The sequence below is a fragment of the Pseudorasbora parva genome, chromosome 1, assembly GCF_024679245.1.
Source record: "Pseudorasbora parva isolate DD20220531a chromosome 1, ASM2467924v1, whole genome shotgun sequence".
NCBI classification, from domain to species: Eukaryota; Metazoa; Chordata; class Actinopteri; order Cypriniformes; family Gobionidae; genus Pseudorasbora; species Pseudorasbora parva.
In genome coordinates this window covers 70,060,943-70,080,210 of record NC_090172.1, presented here as the reverse complement: position 1 = coordinate 70,080,210, position 19,268 = coordinate 70,060,943, and the positions used below count along the sequence as shown (strand labels likewise).

The 19,268-nt window shown below is 40.9% G+C and overlaps 1 protein-coding gene across 1 annotated transcript; it reads right to left on the bottom strand.

Annotated features, from left to right (window-relative positions):
- Positions 1-201: 201 nt before the first annotated feature.
- On the bottom strand, positions 202-16,392 carry LOC137082255 (butyrophilin subfamily 1 member A1-like). The gene is made up of 8 exons (XM_067447704.1): positions 16,267-16,392; positions 16,098-16,154; positions 8,898-9,260; positions 5,457-5,750; positions 4,855-4,959; positions 4,752-4,772; positions 1,948-2,046; positions 202-1,886 (listed from the first exon to the last, which is right to left on the bottom strand). Exons 2-8 carry the CDS (start codon positions 16,150-16,152, stop codon positions 202-204), a joined length of 2,622 nt encoding a protein of 873 aa, XP_067303805.1. The 5' UTR covers positions 16,153-16,154; positions 16,267-16,392.
- Between the last annotated feature and the right edge of the window lie 2,876 nt (positions 16,393-19,268).

The following is a 19,268-nucleotide window of genomic DNA, read 5'->3' as shown; positions in this document are numbered from 1 at the left end:
TCCTGATAGTTACCCCTTTATTCCCCCAATATTACATATTATTCCCTTATCCCTAAACATTCTTACTTTATAGTTACACTATAATTACTGAGTTCTGCTGTAAATTCACTTTACTTAAGCAGTATTAATCCAGGCCATAATCCAAAGCATTACCCATTTTTCTAGTTTGTGTATCTGAGAAGAGAGATCTACTTTGTGTTCTTATTCATCATTCTGTCTAATCTCTGGTTCAGTCGGTGAGGTTTCTGAGCGGTTACCCAGTAAAGGTTGACTGGACTCTTCAGGAGATTCTACAGGTTCTGGACAATCTATAATCAGACTCTGATCTCCTACTCCTGGATTGGTCAGTAAAGGTTGACTGGACTCTACAGGAGATTCTACAGGTTCTGGACAATCTATAATCAGACTCTGATCCCCTGCTCCTGGATTGGTCAGTAAAGGTTGACTGGACTCTACAGGAGATTCTACAGGTTCTGGACAATCTATAATCAGACTCTGATCTCCTACTCCTGGATTGGTCAGTAAAGGTTGACTGGACTCTACAGGAGATTCTACAGGTTCTGGACAATCTATAATCAGACTCTGATCCCCTGCTCCTGGATTGGTCAGTAAAGGTTGACTGGACTCTACAGGAGATTCTACAGGTTCTGGACAATCTATAATCAGACTCTGATCCCCTGCTCCTGGATTGGTCAGTAAAGGTTGACTGGACTCTACAGGAGATTCTACAGGTTCTGGACAATCTATAATCAGACTCTGATCACCTGCTCCTGGATTGGTCAGTAAAGGTTGACTGGACTCTTCAGGAGATTCTACAGGTTCTGGACAATCTATAATCAGACTCTGATCTCCTACTCCTGGATTGGTCAGTAAAGGTTGACTGGACTCTTCAGGAGATTCTACAGGTTCTGGACAATCTATAATCTGACTCTGATCACCTACTCCTCGATTGGTCAGTAAAGGTTGACTGGACTCTACAGGAGATTCTACAGGTTCTGGACAATCTATTATCTGACTCTGGTCACCTACTCCTGGATTGGTCAGTAAAGGTTGACTGGACTCTACAGGAGATTCTACAGGTTCTGGACAATCTATAATCTGACTCTGAACACCTGCTCCTGGATTGGTCAGTAAAGGTTGACTGGACTCTTCAGGAGATTCTACAGGTTCTGGACAATCTATAATTTTAATCAGACTCTGATCACCTGCTCCTGGATTGGTCAGTAAAGGTTGACTGGACTCTTCAGGAGATTCTACAGGTTCTGGACAATCTATAATTTTAATCAGACTCTGATCACCTGCTCCTGGATTGGTCAGTAAAGGTTGACTGGACTCTACAGGAGATTCTACAGGTTCTGGACAATCTATAATTTTAATTGGACTTGTATCCCCTACTCCTGGATTAAAGAGCGGAGCGACTGACCCAGTGAATCTGGAGCTCATGGTCAGCAGATGTTTCCTCTCTTTGACATTGTAAAATGACAGCTGACCGTCATCATAATCTAACAGAACTCCCAGTCGTTCAGGTCTCGGCGTCAGTGAGAGTTTAACTGGTGGATCAGTGTTGGTGTGAAAGCCTTTAGGACCGTCTGAACACAAGAACCAGTAACCGTTTGATGGAGTTACAGCAGATCTGTCTGTTGAACTAAAGTTTCCATGTTTCATCACACCAATCATCCAGTGCTCTTTAGGAGGGAGATGATAATGTGCCAGCTGTACCTCCCAATAGTGACGTCCAGATGTGAATGTTTGAGCTCCAGATGCACATAATTCATATGGAAATCCCTCTCCTGTGGGAATATATCCTGCTCTGTCCCTCAAGAGTTTACAGTCCTTAGAGATCATCAGATCTGGATGTAAACGCTCACGGTCAATAGTGATCTGAACTGAGAGTAGAAATACATAAATCATCCAGTATTAATCCTCATGTGTGTGCAATATTTCCACATATGAGCATATATGACTGAAGATGATGAACTGCATTTATAACTGAGAGGATCATACCTGCATGTTTCCTCAGTTCTTCTATATTTGTGTCTCCCACAACTAAAATGACAAACAATGAGGTTTTACAGCTGTAATTGATAACATATAGCTTCAAAATAACATTGTACTTTCATGTATTGTTTATTTCGACTTGTTACGGCTGGCTCATATGACGTAACATAAAAGAGGCGAACAACAAATGGTTTAAACGATAAGCCAATTTACTTACAAAAAAAAAGAAAACCAAAGTCTAGGGGGGGGGGGGGACACGTGTGGTAACCAAATGTGATAAAAAATTGATAAAAGTGAACATGTTAGTTTATATTTAATTTGATTATGTTATGTTAATAACAATCTGTTAATAATTAACCTGTTATGTTAATGTCTTCTTCTTCTACAACATACACATAGCTGTTTATTTTAATGATCAGTGGGTCACTTCAGCAGTTCTTATAAAAGTATTAGTAATAACAAACAACTTCTTCAAATACCTTTGTTCATCAGTTTCTCCATCAGTCCATCCTCACAAACTAAAAGGAGAGAAAATGTTATTCTTAAAGGTTAAAGGTTTAATTATCAGTCTGCTTTCACAAATACTCCAGAGTTTGAAAAGAACAATTATATGTTTAACCCTCTCAGGCAGAGAGACTGAATTTCTTTCATAAATGCATTTATATTATTTTAGACATCTCATTATGTGAGACAACTAAAATGACAAATAACATGAGACTTTAGAGAAAGACATCTACAACTGTAACTGAGAACATTTGATTGATTGATTGATTGATTGATTGATTGATTTTTTATTTAGTTTTATTTAGTTTGGGCAAGTGAACATTTTTATACAATGAAACATAAACAGCATCTTTTTTGACAGTTTGTGTGGTAATCCTTACACGCAATAACAAAAAGTTTGCTTTGTTAGAGGTTATTTTCCCATTTGCCCAAAAAGGAGTGGGAAGAAGAAAACTATTTTAATCCCCTATTTCACATAAATCATATAACATAACATAATGAGCTTCCTTTTTGTCCCTCAAAAATACTTCATATCATTACACTTCTACATACCTTTGGTAACCTAATCATTATATTACAATAATAAATATAAGATACCAATAATAGTAAGGAAAATATTTTCAGATATGGACACAGGTAACTGACAGCACATACCAACGCTGCAGAATGGAGGACTGAGATCATCTTAAGACCCTTTCTCTATATACTGTGACCAGACCTTGTGTTTGTATTGACTCTTGACTCTATTGATATTTTGGCATTGTTTGCAGGGTATATCCAGACTGATCCAAAGTTTCACACCACGTATAGACACACAAAAGCTTTCATGAGTGGTTCGGACACTGGGTCATTTAGTCTCCATATCCTCTTAAATTATGAGTTCTCTCTTTGATTGTAAACAAGCCTTGCAAATTACTTGGTAATAAAATGGAAATGCTTTAAATAAAATAATTAGTGTGGTATATTTTACAAGGTCAGGAAATTTTAATAGCTTGGAGTGAAGAAATAGATTATGAGTGTGTTGTAGAAAACCAACTGTATGGATGATTCGCACGGCACGTTTCTGTAAAATAACGATTAGATTATCTGTGGATCGGGGAGTATTTCCTCACACCTCAACACAATATGTGAGGTGAGGGAGTACCGAGGCACAGTATAATGTACACAGTGAATGTTGATCAAGGTCATATTTCACTTTGATTACTATTGAGAGGAATTTTGAAATTTTAGTTTTTATATGTCTAACATCGGCTTTCCGTGATAATTTATTATCCATTATGACTCCCAAGAATGTGTTCTCATTTACTTTCTCGATCTGGACATCTTCAGTCCTAATCGGAAACTCTGAATTCATTTTAAGTTGCCAAACATCATTGCTTTGGTCTTCCTTAAATTAAGCAGCAATTTATTCGCATCCATCCACTTTTTTATATTATCTAGCTCCTCATTTACAGAACTTATAAGTTCATTATAATTATAACTACTATAAAATATATTGGTGTCATCTGGGAATATATAAGTTTTAGTGACAGGGAGAGCTTAAAATATTATTTATGTATAAATTGAAGAGCTTTGGCCCCAACACAGAGCCCTGGGGGACACCACAAGCGATACCAATGTAACATCTAAAGTTATCATCAACATTTAGCAGGAATGATACGTTTGAGTAACTTATATGCATTGTTAACCCCCATAATTAGGTTCTGAAGCAGAAGATGCTCTTTATGCTGATATTATTTATTAAAGATGTTATAAAATTCTAAAAGTCCCCAATGTGACTGTGAATTAAGCTGGTATATGATGTTCTGGATTATCAATAATAAGAAAGTAAAAGCGATCAGTGTTTGCTGAGGTTGTGAGTTCTTCAGTCATAAACTGAATGAGTTCTCATGAGTTGGTGGTTCTCGTTTAGCTGAGGACTCTGTGTGTAACCAGAATATTTGACCTTATAAAGTCACAATGTTTTAGAATATCAGGATTGTGTTTATAGATCAGGAGAGCTCATTCCTGTTCCTGGAGATTTCACAGGTCAGAGTTCAGCTCCAGCTCTGAACATAATTATGTGATTATTGCTGATGGTGTAATGATCAATCTTTTTCAGATACCTTCTTTTGTTAATCTCTCCAAAAATTCATCGTCACAATCTAAAATCTTTAGATTTCATCAAGATTTAATTATTAATTGTTTCTACAAATACTCCAGAATTAGCATTTAGCTGTTACGCTGATTCGTGTGTGTAGTTTAATTACCTTCTTTAGCAGTTTTCTTCCCTGAAAGAAAGATTTCAAAAAATATATCAACACAAGCATAAATGCCTGAATAAAAGCCTTCTGAAGACTAACCAGATTGTACCTGTTAGTTTGTGTCTGTATTTGTAGAGGATCAGCCCAACCAAACCCAGAAGAACACAAAGGAGAAGAATGATGAAGAAAGGAGCCTTCCATGGGTCTGATGAGTCTGAGGAAGAGAAACACCTTCAACATATATCAATCAAATACAGTGATTACGCAGAACAATAGCTGGAGTGCCCATGATCACCACCAGAGGGCGTCTCCTTCAGTCTCCTGTGCTATCTCATCATCAACTACATTACCCATAACCCATTGCCTGACTAATCATGATCTGATTACTCCCACCTGTGTCTTATTGTCTCACTTACTCTTGCCTATTCAAGCCCTGTGTCTTCACTCTCACTTGGCAAAGTCTTGTATGTTGTTGTATCGATGGGGGTGGGGCACTGCGAGAGCCATTCTCCAATGGGATTATATATTAGATGTCAATTAAATATGCATCTGGTGTGCACATTGGCAATGTTCACGCAGTACCAGCATATGGTTGTCAGTCCATTTCAGGTTATGTTCTGTGTGTGTGAACGGGACATTTGCAGTTGTAAATCCCAAAAACTGTCTAGCCTTTGTTCGGTTATCTACATATGTTCTGAGATGTGCTCTGACCTGAAGAGATGATGGCTTGTATGTTTAATCTTCCTTCTCTAAACTCTCCAGTCTTGAGAGCCATTGAGCATGAGACCAGTTGAGCGTCCGAGCGAGAGACGGCCGTCCAGCTGTGGACAGAGAACATCTCATCTGCTCCACGACTGCCAGATGTTCCTCCAGGACGGAGAACCTTTCGCTCATCTGACATCCAGGTGATGTTCGGCTCTGGGTACCAGCCGCTGGATCTACAGCTGATGTTCATACGGCCATCATCCAGAGGCTGTGGAAACAGGACAGGAGCGGATCCTACAGCTGGAGCAGAAGAGACAGATGCTCTACAATCACTGCAGGTATATTTCTAATTTATTTGGGTAACTGCCTCTCTAGTGCTAGAAACGTGGTTTTCAAATGAAAGATTCATTATCTTTACAACAGAACTGAATCAACAATGAACATGTTCCTGTTGTCACTGTAAAGCGGCTTTGAAATAATCTGTTTAATATAAAGCAGTAGACAAATTAAAGCTGCAAGCAGCGATGATGGGCCCAAGCCGGTGCCATCAGCTTAACTGTGCATGGCAGGCAATATGCATTTAAATAGGAGAATATTTTAAAAAATTCATTAAAATCATAAAATATTAATTTCCTTGAATATTCCACATTTACGTGTGTGTGTGTGGGGGGGAATATTTTAAAAAGATAAATCAATAAATATATTGATATGAAAAATAGTACATTTATACGAACAATCAATCTTAATTTAAATCAAACAATGCTTTTGTAAAATATGACACAATTTGTGTTACATTTTTGTCCTTATTTATTTTCTCGCCATGGCAAAACAGTTTGAGATATCCTATGATTGTTCGCAGTATAGCATCTTCAGTGTCTTTCTTTCATGTTGACTGAGTTTGGTGTCGATTCCATGTATCTCCTACGAGTAGTTTGTAAAAAAACTTATTTAGCCTTATTTATAAAAAAATCAAAATTCAAACCAAAATAACTGACTTCCTGTTGGTCAGAGCTAATACCTGCAAATTAGAAAGTTGTCTGGCTCGAAGAGAACAATAAATATACAGAGTTTGGTTACTGTTGAATATTGGCACGTGGATGTCTTCAGTCCAGGACTCTTATCAAACTTCTGAAGTTTGGGGCAGATCAGACATTGTCTCTCATACACTGTTTGGTTACTTCCTGTTGGTCGGAGCTAATGACTGTAAATTAGAAAGTTGTCCGGCTCAAAGAGTACTATATATATATATACATACACACACAGAGTTTGGTGACTGAAGATAAAAATAACCCTCTCCCCACCTTTGACAAAAGATGGTGCTACTGAGCTCCTCCACCACGCCCGTTTTTATGTCTCATCCCATATCTACTGGACAGCATGTCTGATGTGTGTGTCGAGTTTTGTGTCATTTGAATCATTGTAAGAGACTCAAAATCATTGAAAAAGAATGTTATAGTTGGATGTGTTGTCATGGTAACAGTATTTACAATATCAAGAAGTGCTAACCATTTTTATATCTGCATTGTACTGATGAAGTTTAAAGTAAATCTGGTAAAAATAAGATGGTGATTTCAAAGCATTTTGAAAGTGACACACTTCCTGCTGCCAGTTGGTGGCGCTATAACTTTGACTCAAAATACTCATATCCATGTGATCGGCCTCCTACACCAACACACATCTGAAGTTTCATCCAAATCAGTCAATGTTTGCAAAATTTATAGCACACTTCCTGTTTCCCTTTTCTCACCATATATTTGTCTCCTTGCCACGGCTAAACCGTTTGAGATATCAAAAATCTGCTCACAATTTACGATGATACAATCAGATACGCCAATGCTCTCATGTACACGTCATGGCACCCTGGACAAAGCTACTGCATGCAACTTATCAGATTAATGGTTGGGTGTGGTATATATATATATATATATATATATATATATATAATTATTAATAGACTCTCTCCAAAGAACATTTCTACAGTGTTTTGGTTCCAATCAGGGAAAAAATGTGGGAGAAGTCCGCAAAATTTGTTTTTTCAAAAAATCCAAAATTTCTTGAATTTGGTGCCTAAAAGCAGAGCCAATCTGTGGGATGTGTTTTGTCCGTCTTGAGTCAAGGATTCCACACTTGAGCCCATGCCTAACGGTTTAGGAGTCATAAGCCATTTCATACTTTTGCTCGCTGTAGCACCCCGTCAGGCTGATGTGCCTCAGTGAAGTTGGTAGTCGGTGTGAATACTACCAACCCTGAAAGTTTCATGTCTCTACGACTGACGGTTTGGTCTGTCCGATAATTTTTAGATGGAGAATGATGCATCATGGGAAAATTACCAATTACAATAGGGTTTAAATACTTTGTGCTCGAACCCCTAATAAAAAAGGCCTAAACAAGGCCTTAAAAAGTTTACAAAAACTTTATCAAGTGTTTTGACATGCCCTTCAGAGAGGAAAATTTTATATTTTTGCATTTTCAGCGCCTTTATCATGGAAATGTGTTTTTTTAAAGTTTTTTTTTGTTTGTTTTTTACCTTTTAAACTGTAATAACTCTACCGATAACTCGATCTCCATAAAAGTTTGCACGCTTCTTTACAATAATAGGACGCACATTCTCAATTAATTTGGTAAAGTTCTGCGCAGAGCAGACATTTTTAGTCATTTAAATGTCATTTTGTTTAGGATAATATAGTTGACCTTTCTAACAGTTAAAGCGCCACCGATGGTCCGACGTCCATACAAGTCTGCAAGGTTCTTTAGGTAACCTGACACATGCCCACGCCCGGTTTGTGAAGTTGTATGCAAATCAGGCTGGAAGAGGGCCGTTTTCAGGCATTTAATGGGATTTGCCATAGAAATACATAATTTTGACACCTTTTTAACTCTTATAGCACTACCGAGTGGCCAGTCGCCGCACCGTGGGTCACCGCAGGTGACCACAGAATGAGCTCTTACATAGCCATGCTGAGTTTGGTGAAAATAGTCAATTAAGTAAAAGTGGCTTCTCCCACTTGAAACGTTTTGGCAGCCCTTACCGTAAATCCAAAATGACACCTTTTTTGATAATTATTGACATTCAGACTCCAGAGATTCTGGCTGCGCAGGTCTGGTTCCGGTCGGGCAAAAAACCTAGGACTATTTTGCGAAGTAGATTCAAGTCTCTACGACTTACAGTTTGGTCTGCCTGATCAGTTTTAGATGAAGAATGATGCATCATGGGAAAAATGAGCAAATACAATAGGGTTTCAGCAGTTTGTGCTCAAACCCCTAAATACTAGAAGAATGTTTATTCATTACTTTGAGAGAACCTTGCCAGAATGTTAGCCCTGGTGGGCAATTTGTTGCAGAGTTAGAGTAGTAGAAATGCCTACTCATGCAACAAAACAGCTGAACTATTCCTTTAATGAGCTCTAGATCCACAAAAAACATAATGCATTGAAGTATTGGACTCACCAGTGACTTTGAGAACCATCTTTTGACTGCCATATGCACTATTTCCACTAACATAACAGTAAAATGAGCCTTCATCCTGAACTGTGAGATTCTCCAGCCGTAGAGAGACGTCTCCATCCTTCAGACCTCCAGACTGATCATAGCGCAGAGTCAGTGAGCTTCGGTTCCTGAATGATTCCTCTTGGAGATCTTGGATCTTGCCATCCTGATAGAAGAGAACAGGGTTGCTTAACTGGTCATGCCGGTACCAGGAGATCTCCAGAGCTTCAGCGTTCTCCGGAGGAGAGATCCAGCAGGGCAGAGTGACTGTAGACCCGACATGAGCCACTATCTGATCACCAGGAACCACAACACTGAACGACTCTGAGAGACAGAGAAAGACAAACATAGAAGAGACTTTCAAAACAAACAGCTTTCAAACCAAACAGATTGTCTCGTGAAACTCCCAATTGCGTGATTCCTATTGGAATTGACTGGATTTCACACATGAAATGTCTCATAGCAATTAACATCGGCTTTAAATGTAACTGAACAACTAGGGTTTGAGTCCTACTTGACAGTAAAATACAATTATATTAATGAATAGCTGGCATTCTGACAAGTGTATTAAATATCTAGTATATTTTATTTAAATGTTATTTATACATTGTTTGTAGAACTTTCTTAAATGTCTTCCTAATGTTGGGAGAAAGAGTTCTCAGAACAACATTCTGGAAACAAGAATTAAGGGTTGATAACTTTTTAACACAATGTAACTTGCTTAAGTTACACAGCAAAATCCACTGTTTAATTAAGGGGCCGTTTACACAAAACTGTTTTTTTTTTAAAACCGAGAAAAGTTTTGGATGTTCATTTACATGACAACAGAGTTTTGTGAAAATGGTGTGAGTGTTTTTTGTACTGTGGGTGATTTCTGTGCTGATGAGCTACAGGTGTGCATGATTAGTAATTAAGGGGAGGTGTGCACTGTGATTGTGTGACGTGAGAGCCTGGATTACTCCGCAGCGAGCAACATGAAATGTCCTTCAAACCAGAACCAACCTCAACTATTTAAACATAAACATCAGAGAAGTGGTGGAAAACGGCGAATGGCGAACAACGTCCTCTCAGTGGCTGCCAGCCAGCAGCAACAGTCCCAATTGTAGCTGTTGGACTAGTCACAAACATAATAAAATAAAATAGAATCTAAATCTAACTGTACAGTTAACATGATTTGTGGGTGAAGAAGTGGCGAACAGACAACGCCAGCGTCCTCTCCCCCACGTTGCCTCTAAGACTAAGACGGATCTGTGGAGGAACTCCCGGAGAACCTCATGAGTGAAGTCCTGGAATACGGAGGGGGCCAGGCCATAGGGCATGATGAGATATTCGTAGTGACCGGTGGGCGTCACGAAAGCCATCTTCCACTCGCCCCCCTCACATATGCAGATGAGGTTGTACGTGCTGCAGAGGTCCAACTTGGTGAAAACAGTGGCACCACGGAGATGTTCCAGCGCTGTTGGGACGAGAGGAAGGGGGTCTTGTTCAGTGATCTTGTTCAGTGCTCAGTAGTCGATACAGGGCCACATGGCTCCGTCCTTCGTGGCCACAAAGAAGAAGCTGGACGGAGCAGGGGAAGTAGACAGGCGGATATATCACTGGTCCAGTGCATCCTGGATGTACTCCTCCAGGAGTGACAGAGAGTATATCTTACCACAGGGCACTGCCTCACCCAGAAGCAGATCGTTAGCACAGTCCCATGGCCGATGGGAAAGCAGCTTGGAAAGCAGCTGAGGGCAGAAGACATCACTGAAGTGGCGTAGCATGGTTCCACCAAGGGTTGTTTAATTGAGTTCTCAATGGAGGTGGCACACACGGGAATTTTCCTGGGACGAGGAGTAGAGGGAATAGGGAGAGCAGAAAAACAGTTCGGAAAGCAGCTATCGCCCACTTCAGGATCTCACCGGTCTTCCGTGAGATGACTGGGTTGTGCTGCTCTAACCAGGGGCGCCCTAAGATCACGTCAGCGGTGGATTCCTCCAGAACCGGTAGATATTGTTGTTCAGTATGCAGGATTCCCACTTGGAGCTGAATGGGACTGGTGACGGAACGAACCTGTCTTCGACTGAGGGGCCTTCCAGTTATCGATTGGATCTGGTAGACGGACGGAGTGTGAGTCGTCTTGAGCCTGAGCTGACGGCAGAGGGCGCAGGAGATGAAATTGCCGGCTGACCCAGAGTCGAGGAGGGCAGAGATTGGCAACGACACATCGGCAGTAATGAGGTTCAAAACAGTGGTAAGGGGTTTAATTGTGTGAGCAGATGGATAGATAGTACTCACTAGAGGACTAGGAGGACACGTGGGACACTTGGCGATGTAGTGGTCGGGAGATCGGCAGTACAGGCATAGACCCTTGAGTCAGCCACCTCTGCCGTTCAGATTGGGTAAGGCGTGCATGCTCGAGCTGCATAGGTTCTGGTAATGGTTCTGGAGGGCTAGCAGAGTCTGGTCAGCAGAGGGAAGGAGTGCATAGTACCTGGCCCTGGTGCTCTTCGAGACACAACTGCATATGAGTCGTTGCTCGTTCCATCCGCTAGCGGTAGCCAGTGTTCTGAACTGCAGGGCATATTCATTCGCAGACATATTCTTTTTCAAATGATACAATTGCTCCCCAATGGAGGCATCCCAGGCTGTTTTTCTGAAGACATCCTTGAAATGAGCAATGAAGCTGGACATCGAATGTACAATCGGATTTTTCTGGGACCACAGGGTTTCTGTCCAGCGCAGCGCTGAGCTAGTGGTTCTGTGGATTTGTGGGAGTATGGTGCAGATATCCGGGACAACACAATCTGTATACTTGCAGGTGAAGAACGCTGAAGATTGTCTTGCAGTGGTGGAGACACAGCACACATACGCACACACACACACACACACACACAATGCTGGAACACGATGGAGACTTGACGGTAACTAGTGATGGGACATCTGAAGCGAGGCTCCGGAGCTTGTGTCGAGCAAAAAGGGGCGTTCCAGATGAAGCCCCGATTCGAGGCTTGTATCGTTTCCGTGAAAATCACGTGACGATGACAAACGAGGCCTCGTTTTCTGTTGAATACGTCATTGCTTCATTCGGAGTATCGCTTTCGGATAAAAGTGGTTCGAAACCTCGCGGCTCTTGTGGGGTTTGCAGTAGGCGTTTGCATTGGTGTTGAGGTGTTGGTTGTATAGTAGCGATATCATTATATATCATAGCTTGTATTATATATTATATTACATTTTACTTAGTTTAGTAGATTATTAGAGTAAATTATACATAGTTCAGTAGATTAATAGAGTAAATTAGCCTATATCTAGTTGTATATCTGGTAGTGTGTATACTACGTAATTATAATTATAATATATATAATATATATTTTTAACATGAATGTATAACCCGGGGACATAAAAGTTCCCCCAATTGAAGAATCACCCATATATATATATATATATATATATATATATATATATATATATATATATATATATATATATATATATATATATTATTGCTATTATTATTATTATTATTAATAATATTATTATAAGATTAGACTGTATTAGGGAAAGCTTTCCCATCCCTGTTGCAGTTTGCTGTTCCACAATTCCAGTCCCATAAGCACTGCACTCACAATAATTTATTTACAATCATTCTGGGCATTCACTCATCACTAACCCAAAAAACTACTGAATAGTTGAACACAAAGTTGTGTGTTTGTGTGAGTTGTGTGTGCATAGGTTAATACAAGAGCAGAGTAAAATACTTTATTAATACACAGGCAATAGAAAAAGGGTGTGCCCACACTATGATAATTTGGTTGCTCAGGATGAATAGATTTGTGTGTGATGCATTGCTTTGGACAGCAGGTGTCACTAGGGAGCACACTGTTTCATGAGGCTTCAGGTAAATGAACCTTTTGGTGAACCAATGGGCTGGAAAGCCTCAGTGGTTCAGGAAGCCTCATTTGGCCATCACTAACGGTAACTCGGGAGGAAGGTAAGTATCATCAAAGGAGTCCTTGAAGTAAGCAGAGGGGTAAGTACCATTTACAAACGATACTGGACAGTGACTGAGCGTGTGTAAGTGTCTTTTGTACTGTGGGTGATTGCTGTGCTGATGAGTTGCAGGTGTGCGTGATTAGTATCGGGAAGACGTGCACTGTGAATGCTACCCCATACTGAACTTGTGATCAGTGTGACATCTCTTCATTTACTGCTACAAACTGATAACGGTCAGATAAGTACGATTTAAACCATGCCAATGCAGTTCCTCTAAAGCCAACATAATTTTTGAGTCTATTTAGAAGAATGTTATGGTCGATAGTACTGAATGCTGCGCTAAGCTCAAGTAACACTAATAGAAAAATACAACCACAATCAGATGATAAGAGTAAATAAAAATTAGTCTTTACAAAGTGACAAAAGTTCAAAGTTGAAAGAACATTTGAGGAACTTTTTAAAAAACGTTCCTCTAACATTAGGAAAACTGGGCATTTTTACATTAATTATAACCAAAACAGAATGATTGGAAAAAGGTTCTTAGAACAAAACATTGTTAGCCGGGTTGGTTTTGACATTGCCCAAACAGAAATCCCACAGAAAGTGTTCACATATATGAATTAGGCCTACTCTAAAAATATCAGCATTTGTTGAACTATCAGGGATGGCGTGTTTGGAATATATGGCTGAATGAAATCCAAATCTGTCAATCACAACCTCTTACTCAAGCATCTTGAAATGGGTTTTGGTGTTTCTGAGATCATAACCTGGTTAACCTGATTTCGCTGAGCGCCGCCAGTTTATTTTTATGAGTGGTTTCCGGTCTCCGGCTCTGTCTCTATGGTGTTCCTCAGGGTTCAGTTTTAGGCCCCTTACTTTTTAGCATTTATATACAAACCCGATTCCAAAAAAAGTTGGGACACTGTACAAATTGTGAATATAAAAGGAATGTGATAATTTACAAATCTCATAAACTTATACTTTATTCACAATAGAATATAGATAACATATTGTAACGCGGTTCGTAGATGGGAAGAAATGAGGCAGGGACAGGCGAACATTAAACAAAGAATGTATTAAATAAACAAACTGAAAGTAACTCGGGCAGCCCCTCACGGACGACTGTCCACACACAAATAATAAAACAAAAACGAAACACAAGATAAAATCCAGGCCTGTTCCTCTCTTGTCCATCACTGGTTTCGCTGTCCTTATATGCCTTCGAGCTCCCTCATGAGAGGATATGAGACCAGTGTGGCTCACAGGTGATGCTCTTTCGCAATTGCGTCCCAGTCTCGCTTGCTCCTCCCACATCTCTCGCTCGTCTACCTCGCCACACATATCAAATGTTGAAAGTGAGACATTTAGAAATGTCATGGCAAATATTGGCTCATTTTGGATTTCATGAGAGCTGCACATTACAAACAAATGTTGGGACAGGTAGCAATAAGAGGCCGGAAAAGTTAAATGTTCATAGAAGGATCAGCTGAAGGACCGATTTGCAACTTATTAGGTAAATTGGCAGCATGATTGGGTATAAAAAGAGCCTCTCAGAGTGGCAGTGTCTCTCAGAAGTCAAGATGGGCAGAGGATCACCAATTCCCCCAATGCTGCGGCAAAAAATAGTGGAGCAATATCAGAAAGGAGTTTCTCAGAGAAAACATTGTCGGTAAACACAATCCACCGTGCCATTCGTAGTTTCCAGCTAAAACTCTATAGTTCAATAAAGAAGCCATATCTAAACATGATCCAGAAGCGCAGGCGTTTCCTCTAAGCCAAGACTCATCTAAAATGGACTGTGGCAAAGTGGAAAACTGTTCTGTGGTCAGACGAATCAAAATTTACGTTTTTTTTGGAAAACTGGAAAACCATGTTATCCGAACTAAAGAGGAGAAGGACAACCCAAGTTGTTCACAGCGCTCAGTCCAGAAGCTGATCTCTGATGGTCTGGGGTTCATGAGTGTGTGTGGCATGGGCAGCTTACACATCTGGAAAGGCCATCAATGCTGAAAGGTCTATCCAAGTTCTAGAGCAACATATGCTCCATCCAGGCGGCGTCTCTTTCAGGGAAGACCTTGCATTCTCCAACATGACAATGCCAGACCACACACTGCATCAATTACAGCATCATGGCTGTGTAGAAGAAGGATCCAGCACTGAAATGGCCAGCCTGCAGTCCAAATCTTTCACCATTAGAAAACATTTGGCGCATCATAAAGAGGAAGATGCGATAAAGAAGACCTAAGACAGTTGAGCAGCTAGAAGCCTGTATTAGACAAGAATGGGACAACATTCCTATTCCTAAACTTGAGCAGCTCGTCTCCTCAGTCTCCAGACGTTTGCAGACTGATATAAAAAGAAGAGGGGATGACACACAGGGGGAAACATGGCCTTGGCACAACTTTTCTGAGATGTGCTGATGCCATGCAATTTAAAATCAACTTATTTTCCCTAAGAACATTTTCTCAGTTTAAACATGTGATATGTCATCTAATATATATTCTGAATAAAATATTGAAATTTGAAACTTCCTTGCATTCTGTTTTTATTCACAATTTGTACAGTGTCCCAACTTTTTGGAATTGGGTTTGTAAGTAATAACAATCATGATGTTAAAGGGAAACAAAGGAGAGAAAAAAGAAGACACACACACACACACACACACACACACACACACGCGCGCGCACCTATGCATAGCCGTAAATCGCGGAGGGTTGGAGGGTTGTCCCCCGCTTAAAATATCATTAAAAACCACATTGTGTATTGTAAATAATATAATGTTATATACTTAAAGTAAGTGTGTAAGAAGTAAAACAAACAAACAAAAAAAATTCCGGCTATAAATAAAATTATAAAATTAAGGCTATTTTATTTACTTTAAGCATCAGATGACGTGATTATTTTCTCTTTAATACAAACAATGTTGAGTTAATAATAAATCAGCAATGACAAAAAAACTGATATTTTTAGCGATTATTGTTTGCTTGGTGTATAACAGCGATCATGTGAACAGACATCAGGCTCATACTGTAGATCTGCTGCTGTGTTGGGTTTTGTTCATACTAAATATCATATTACCTATTATTGTATTCTCTTTTTGTTGTACGCTTTGCATTTTTGTTTTATTGTGTAAAGTGCCTTGACTTGATATACAATAAAGTGTATTATTATTAAACCTGTTCTCACCAGAAGTCTCTATGAGGAGATTCATCAGTAAAGCGAAGGTGATAATCGACATCATTCCTGAGGAAACACACACACACACACACACACACACACAGACTCAGGGATTAACATGCGAGTAACACGTGAGTAAAATGAGAGATATATTTGATGAGACTGTGGAGTAACTCACCGGAGAGGAAGACTCATTTAATCTGCCGTTTAGAAGCTCAACATAATCGATGAAATGGACGAAAATCTGACCCGATCAAAGCACCTGATTCTCCTCATGACTTTCCTTTCACTCTCTAAGCATAACGTGACTGCTCAATAAAACACCTCAGATGATTAACGTCGCTTCATAGCTGTGTGTGTGTGTGTGTGTGTGTGTGTGTGTGTGTGTGTGTGTGTGTGTGTGTATGTGTGTGTGTGTATGTGTGTGTGTGTGTGTGTGTTTTATGAAATGACTGAATAGACACAGATCTCGTCGCTCCGACACTGAAGTCTAGCTATATAATCCCGAGTGAGCTTAAAACAATATTCACACAAAACCACAAAAGTCTGGGGGTCATTTGGAACATTTCAAACTTGTGTGGGAAAAGGTTACACGAACAAGGCTTTGTTCCAGTATTATTATAAAAAAAAAAAAAAAAAAATATATATATATATATATATATTCTTTTTTTTTTTTCATTTCTATATTATTTACTTAATTCTACACTTTGTCTTAGGTTAGTAATATAGCTGATAATATAGCTTACGCATCATTGATAACCCCTAGTTATAAATACAAAAGGGGAAATTAGTAATGCTCTCTAATGGGCTAAGCTCAAAGCAAGCAGAGCCGTAACCACCACACACACCAGCGGGAGAAGTACCGCCCCACTATGTAGTGTAACTTTTTTTTAACGTAATATAACAAACTTTATTAGTATGTTTACTGTGAAGTTGTGCAGTTCAAGGGGGATTAATGGTGTTTTTGTATTATGTGTGTATATTTTAAATAAAATACTATTTGCAAAGAGTTTAGCCTAAATGGATTACCTCACAGCTAGGCTACATTTAGCTTGTTTTACAACTTGTTTTACCGTTCTTTTTAGGGGCCAAGCACCGAAGGTGCGGAGGCACCTATTGAAACCGTTAGCGTTCTTCTTATTATTATTCTTCTTCCGCTCACAAGTCTATGGCAGCCCATAGAACCGCTCGCGGGAACATTATTAAATCTGGCACACACATAAAAGACAGTCACAACTGTCAATATATCAAATTTTGAGTCTCTAACTCAATCCCTCTAGCGCCACCAACTTGATTTTAATGACCACAGAGAGTCAGGACCTCGGTTTAACGTCTCATCCGAAAGACGAAGGTGCTCTTTGTCAGTATAGGGTCCCCATCGCTATACTGGGGTGTTAGGACCCACACAGACCACAGGGTGAGCGCCCCCTGATGGCCTCACTAACACCATCACTATACTGGGGCGTTAGGACCCACACAGACCACAGGGTGAGCGCCCCCTGCTGGCCTCACTAACACCATCACTATACTGGGGCGTTAGGACCCACACAGACCCCAGGGTGAGCGCCCCCTGCTGGCCTCACTAACACCATCACTATACTGGGGCGTTAGGACCCACACAGACCCCAGGGTGAGCGCCCCCTGCTGGCCTCACTAACACCATCACTATACTGGGGCATTAGGACCCACACAGACCAGAGGGTGAGCACCCCCTGCTGGCCTCACTAACACCATCACTATACTGGGGCGTTAGGACCCACACAGACCCCAGGGTGAGCGCCCCCTGCTGGCATCACTAACACCACTATACTGGGGCGTTAGGACCCACACAGACCCCAGGGTGAGCACCCCCTGCTGGCCTCACTAACACCATCACTATACTGGGGCGTTAGGACCCACACAGACCCCAGGGTGAGCGCCCCCTGCTGGCCTCACTAACACCATCACTATACTGGGGCGTTAGGACCCACACAGACCAGAGGGTGAGCGCCCCCTGCTGGCCTCACTAACACCATCACTATACTGGGGCGTTAGGACCCACACAGACCCCAGGGTGAGCGCCCCCTGCTGGCCTCACTAACACCATCACTATACTGGGGCGTTAGGACCCACACAGACCAGAGGGTGAGCGCCCCCTGCTGGCCTCACTAACACCATCACTATACTGGGGCGTTAGGACCCACACAGACCACAGGGTGAGCACCCCCTGCTGGCCTCACTAACACCATCACTATACTGGGGCGTTAGGACCCACACAGACCCCAGGGTGAGCACCCCCTGCTGGCCTCACTAACACCATCACTATACTGGGGCGTTAGGACCCACACAGACCCCAGGGTGAGCGCCCCCTGCTGGCCTCACTAACACCATCACTATACTGGGGCGTTAGGACCCACACAGACCAGAGGGTGAGCGCCCCCTGCTGGCCTCACTAACACCATCACTATACTGGGGCGTTAGGACATTTAATCATTTTTCATTTTACATTTAATCATTTAGCAGACGCTTTTATCCAAAGCGACTTACAAAAAAGGGTAGAGCAATAGAAGCAACGAAACAAACAAAGCCAACAACCTGTAAGAGCTGTAAGAAATCTCAATTAATTAGCACAGTACACAACTGTGTTTTTTTTTTTTTTTTTTTTTTTTTTTTTTTTTTTTTTATAGCCAGCTACAACAAATACTCACGTACGGAAAATACAGAACACTGGATTTGGATAGCTAAGATAACAACCCATTAGGACTAAGGCTGATGCCCCAACTGTTGTCGTTAATGCGGATTCAGTGGCCCAATGGGTTGGTTTTGTATGGCATTCTAGCTAAACGCGCAGCAATAGCCATCGACAGCAAAAACTCACGTACGCAAAATACAGAACACTGGATTTTGGTAGCTATGATAACTATGTAACATACCCGCCTGATGGCACAAATCCGGATGAGAGACGTAGATATGATCAGTAAGTGCTATTCTGTATTGGTCAAGTGCAATAGGAAAAGTGCAATTGGAAAAGATGTGTCTTAAGATGTTTTTTAAAAATGGCTACAGACTCGGCAGCACGAATTGAGATCGGCAGGTCATTCCACCAGGTGGGAACGGTCCAGGAAAATGTCCGTGAGAGCGATTTCATGCCTCTTTGGGAAGGAACCACGAGGCGCCGCTCATTCGCAGAACGCAAGCTTC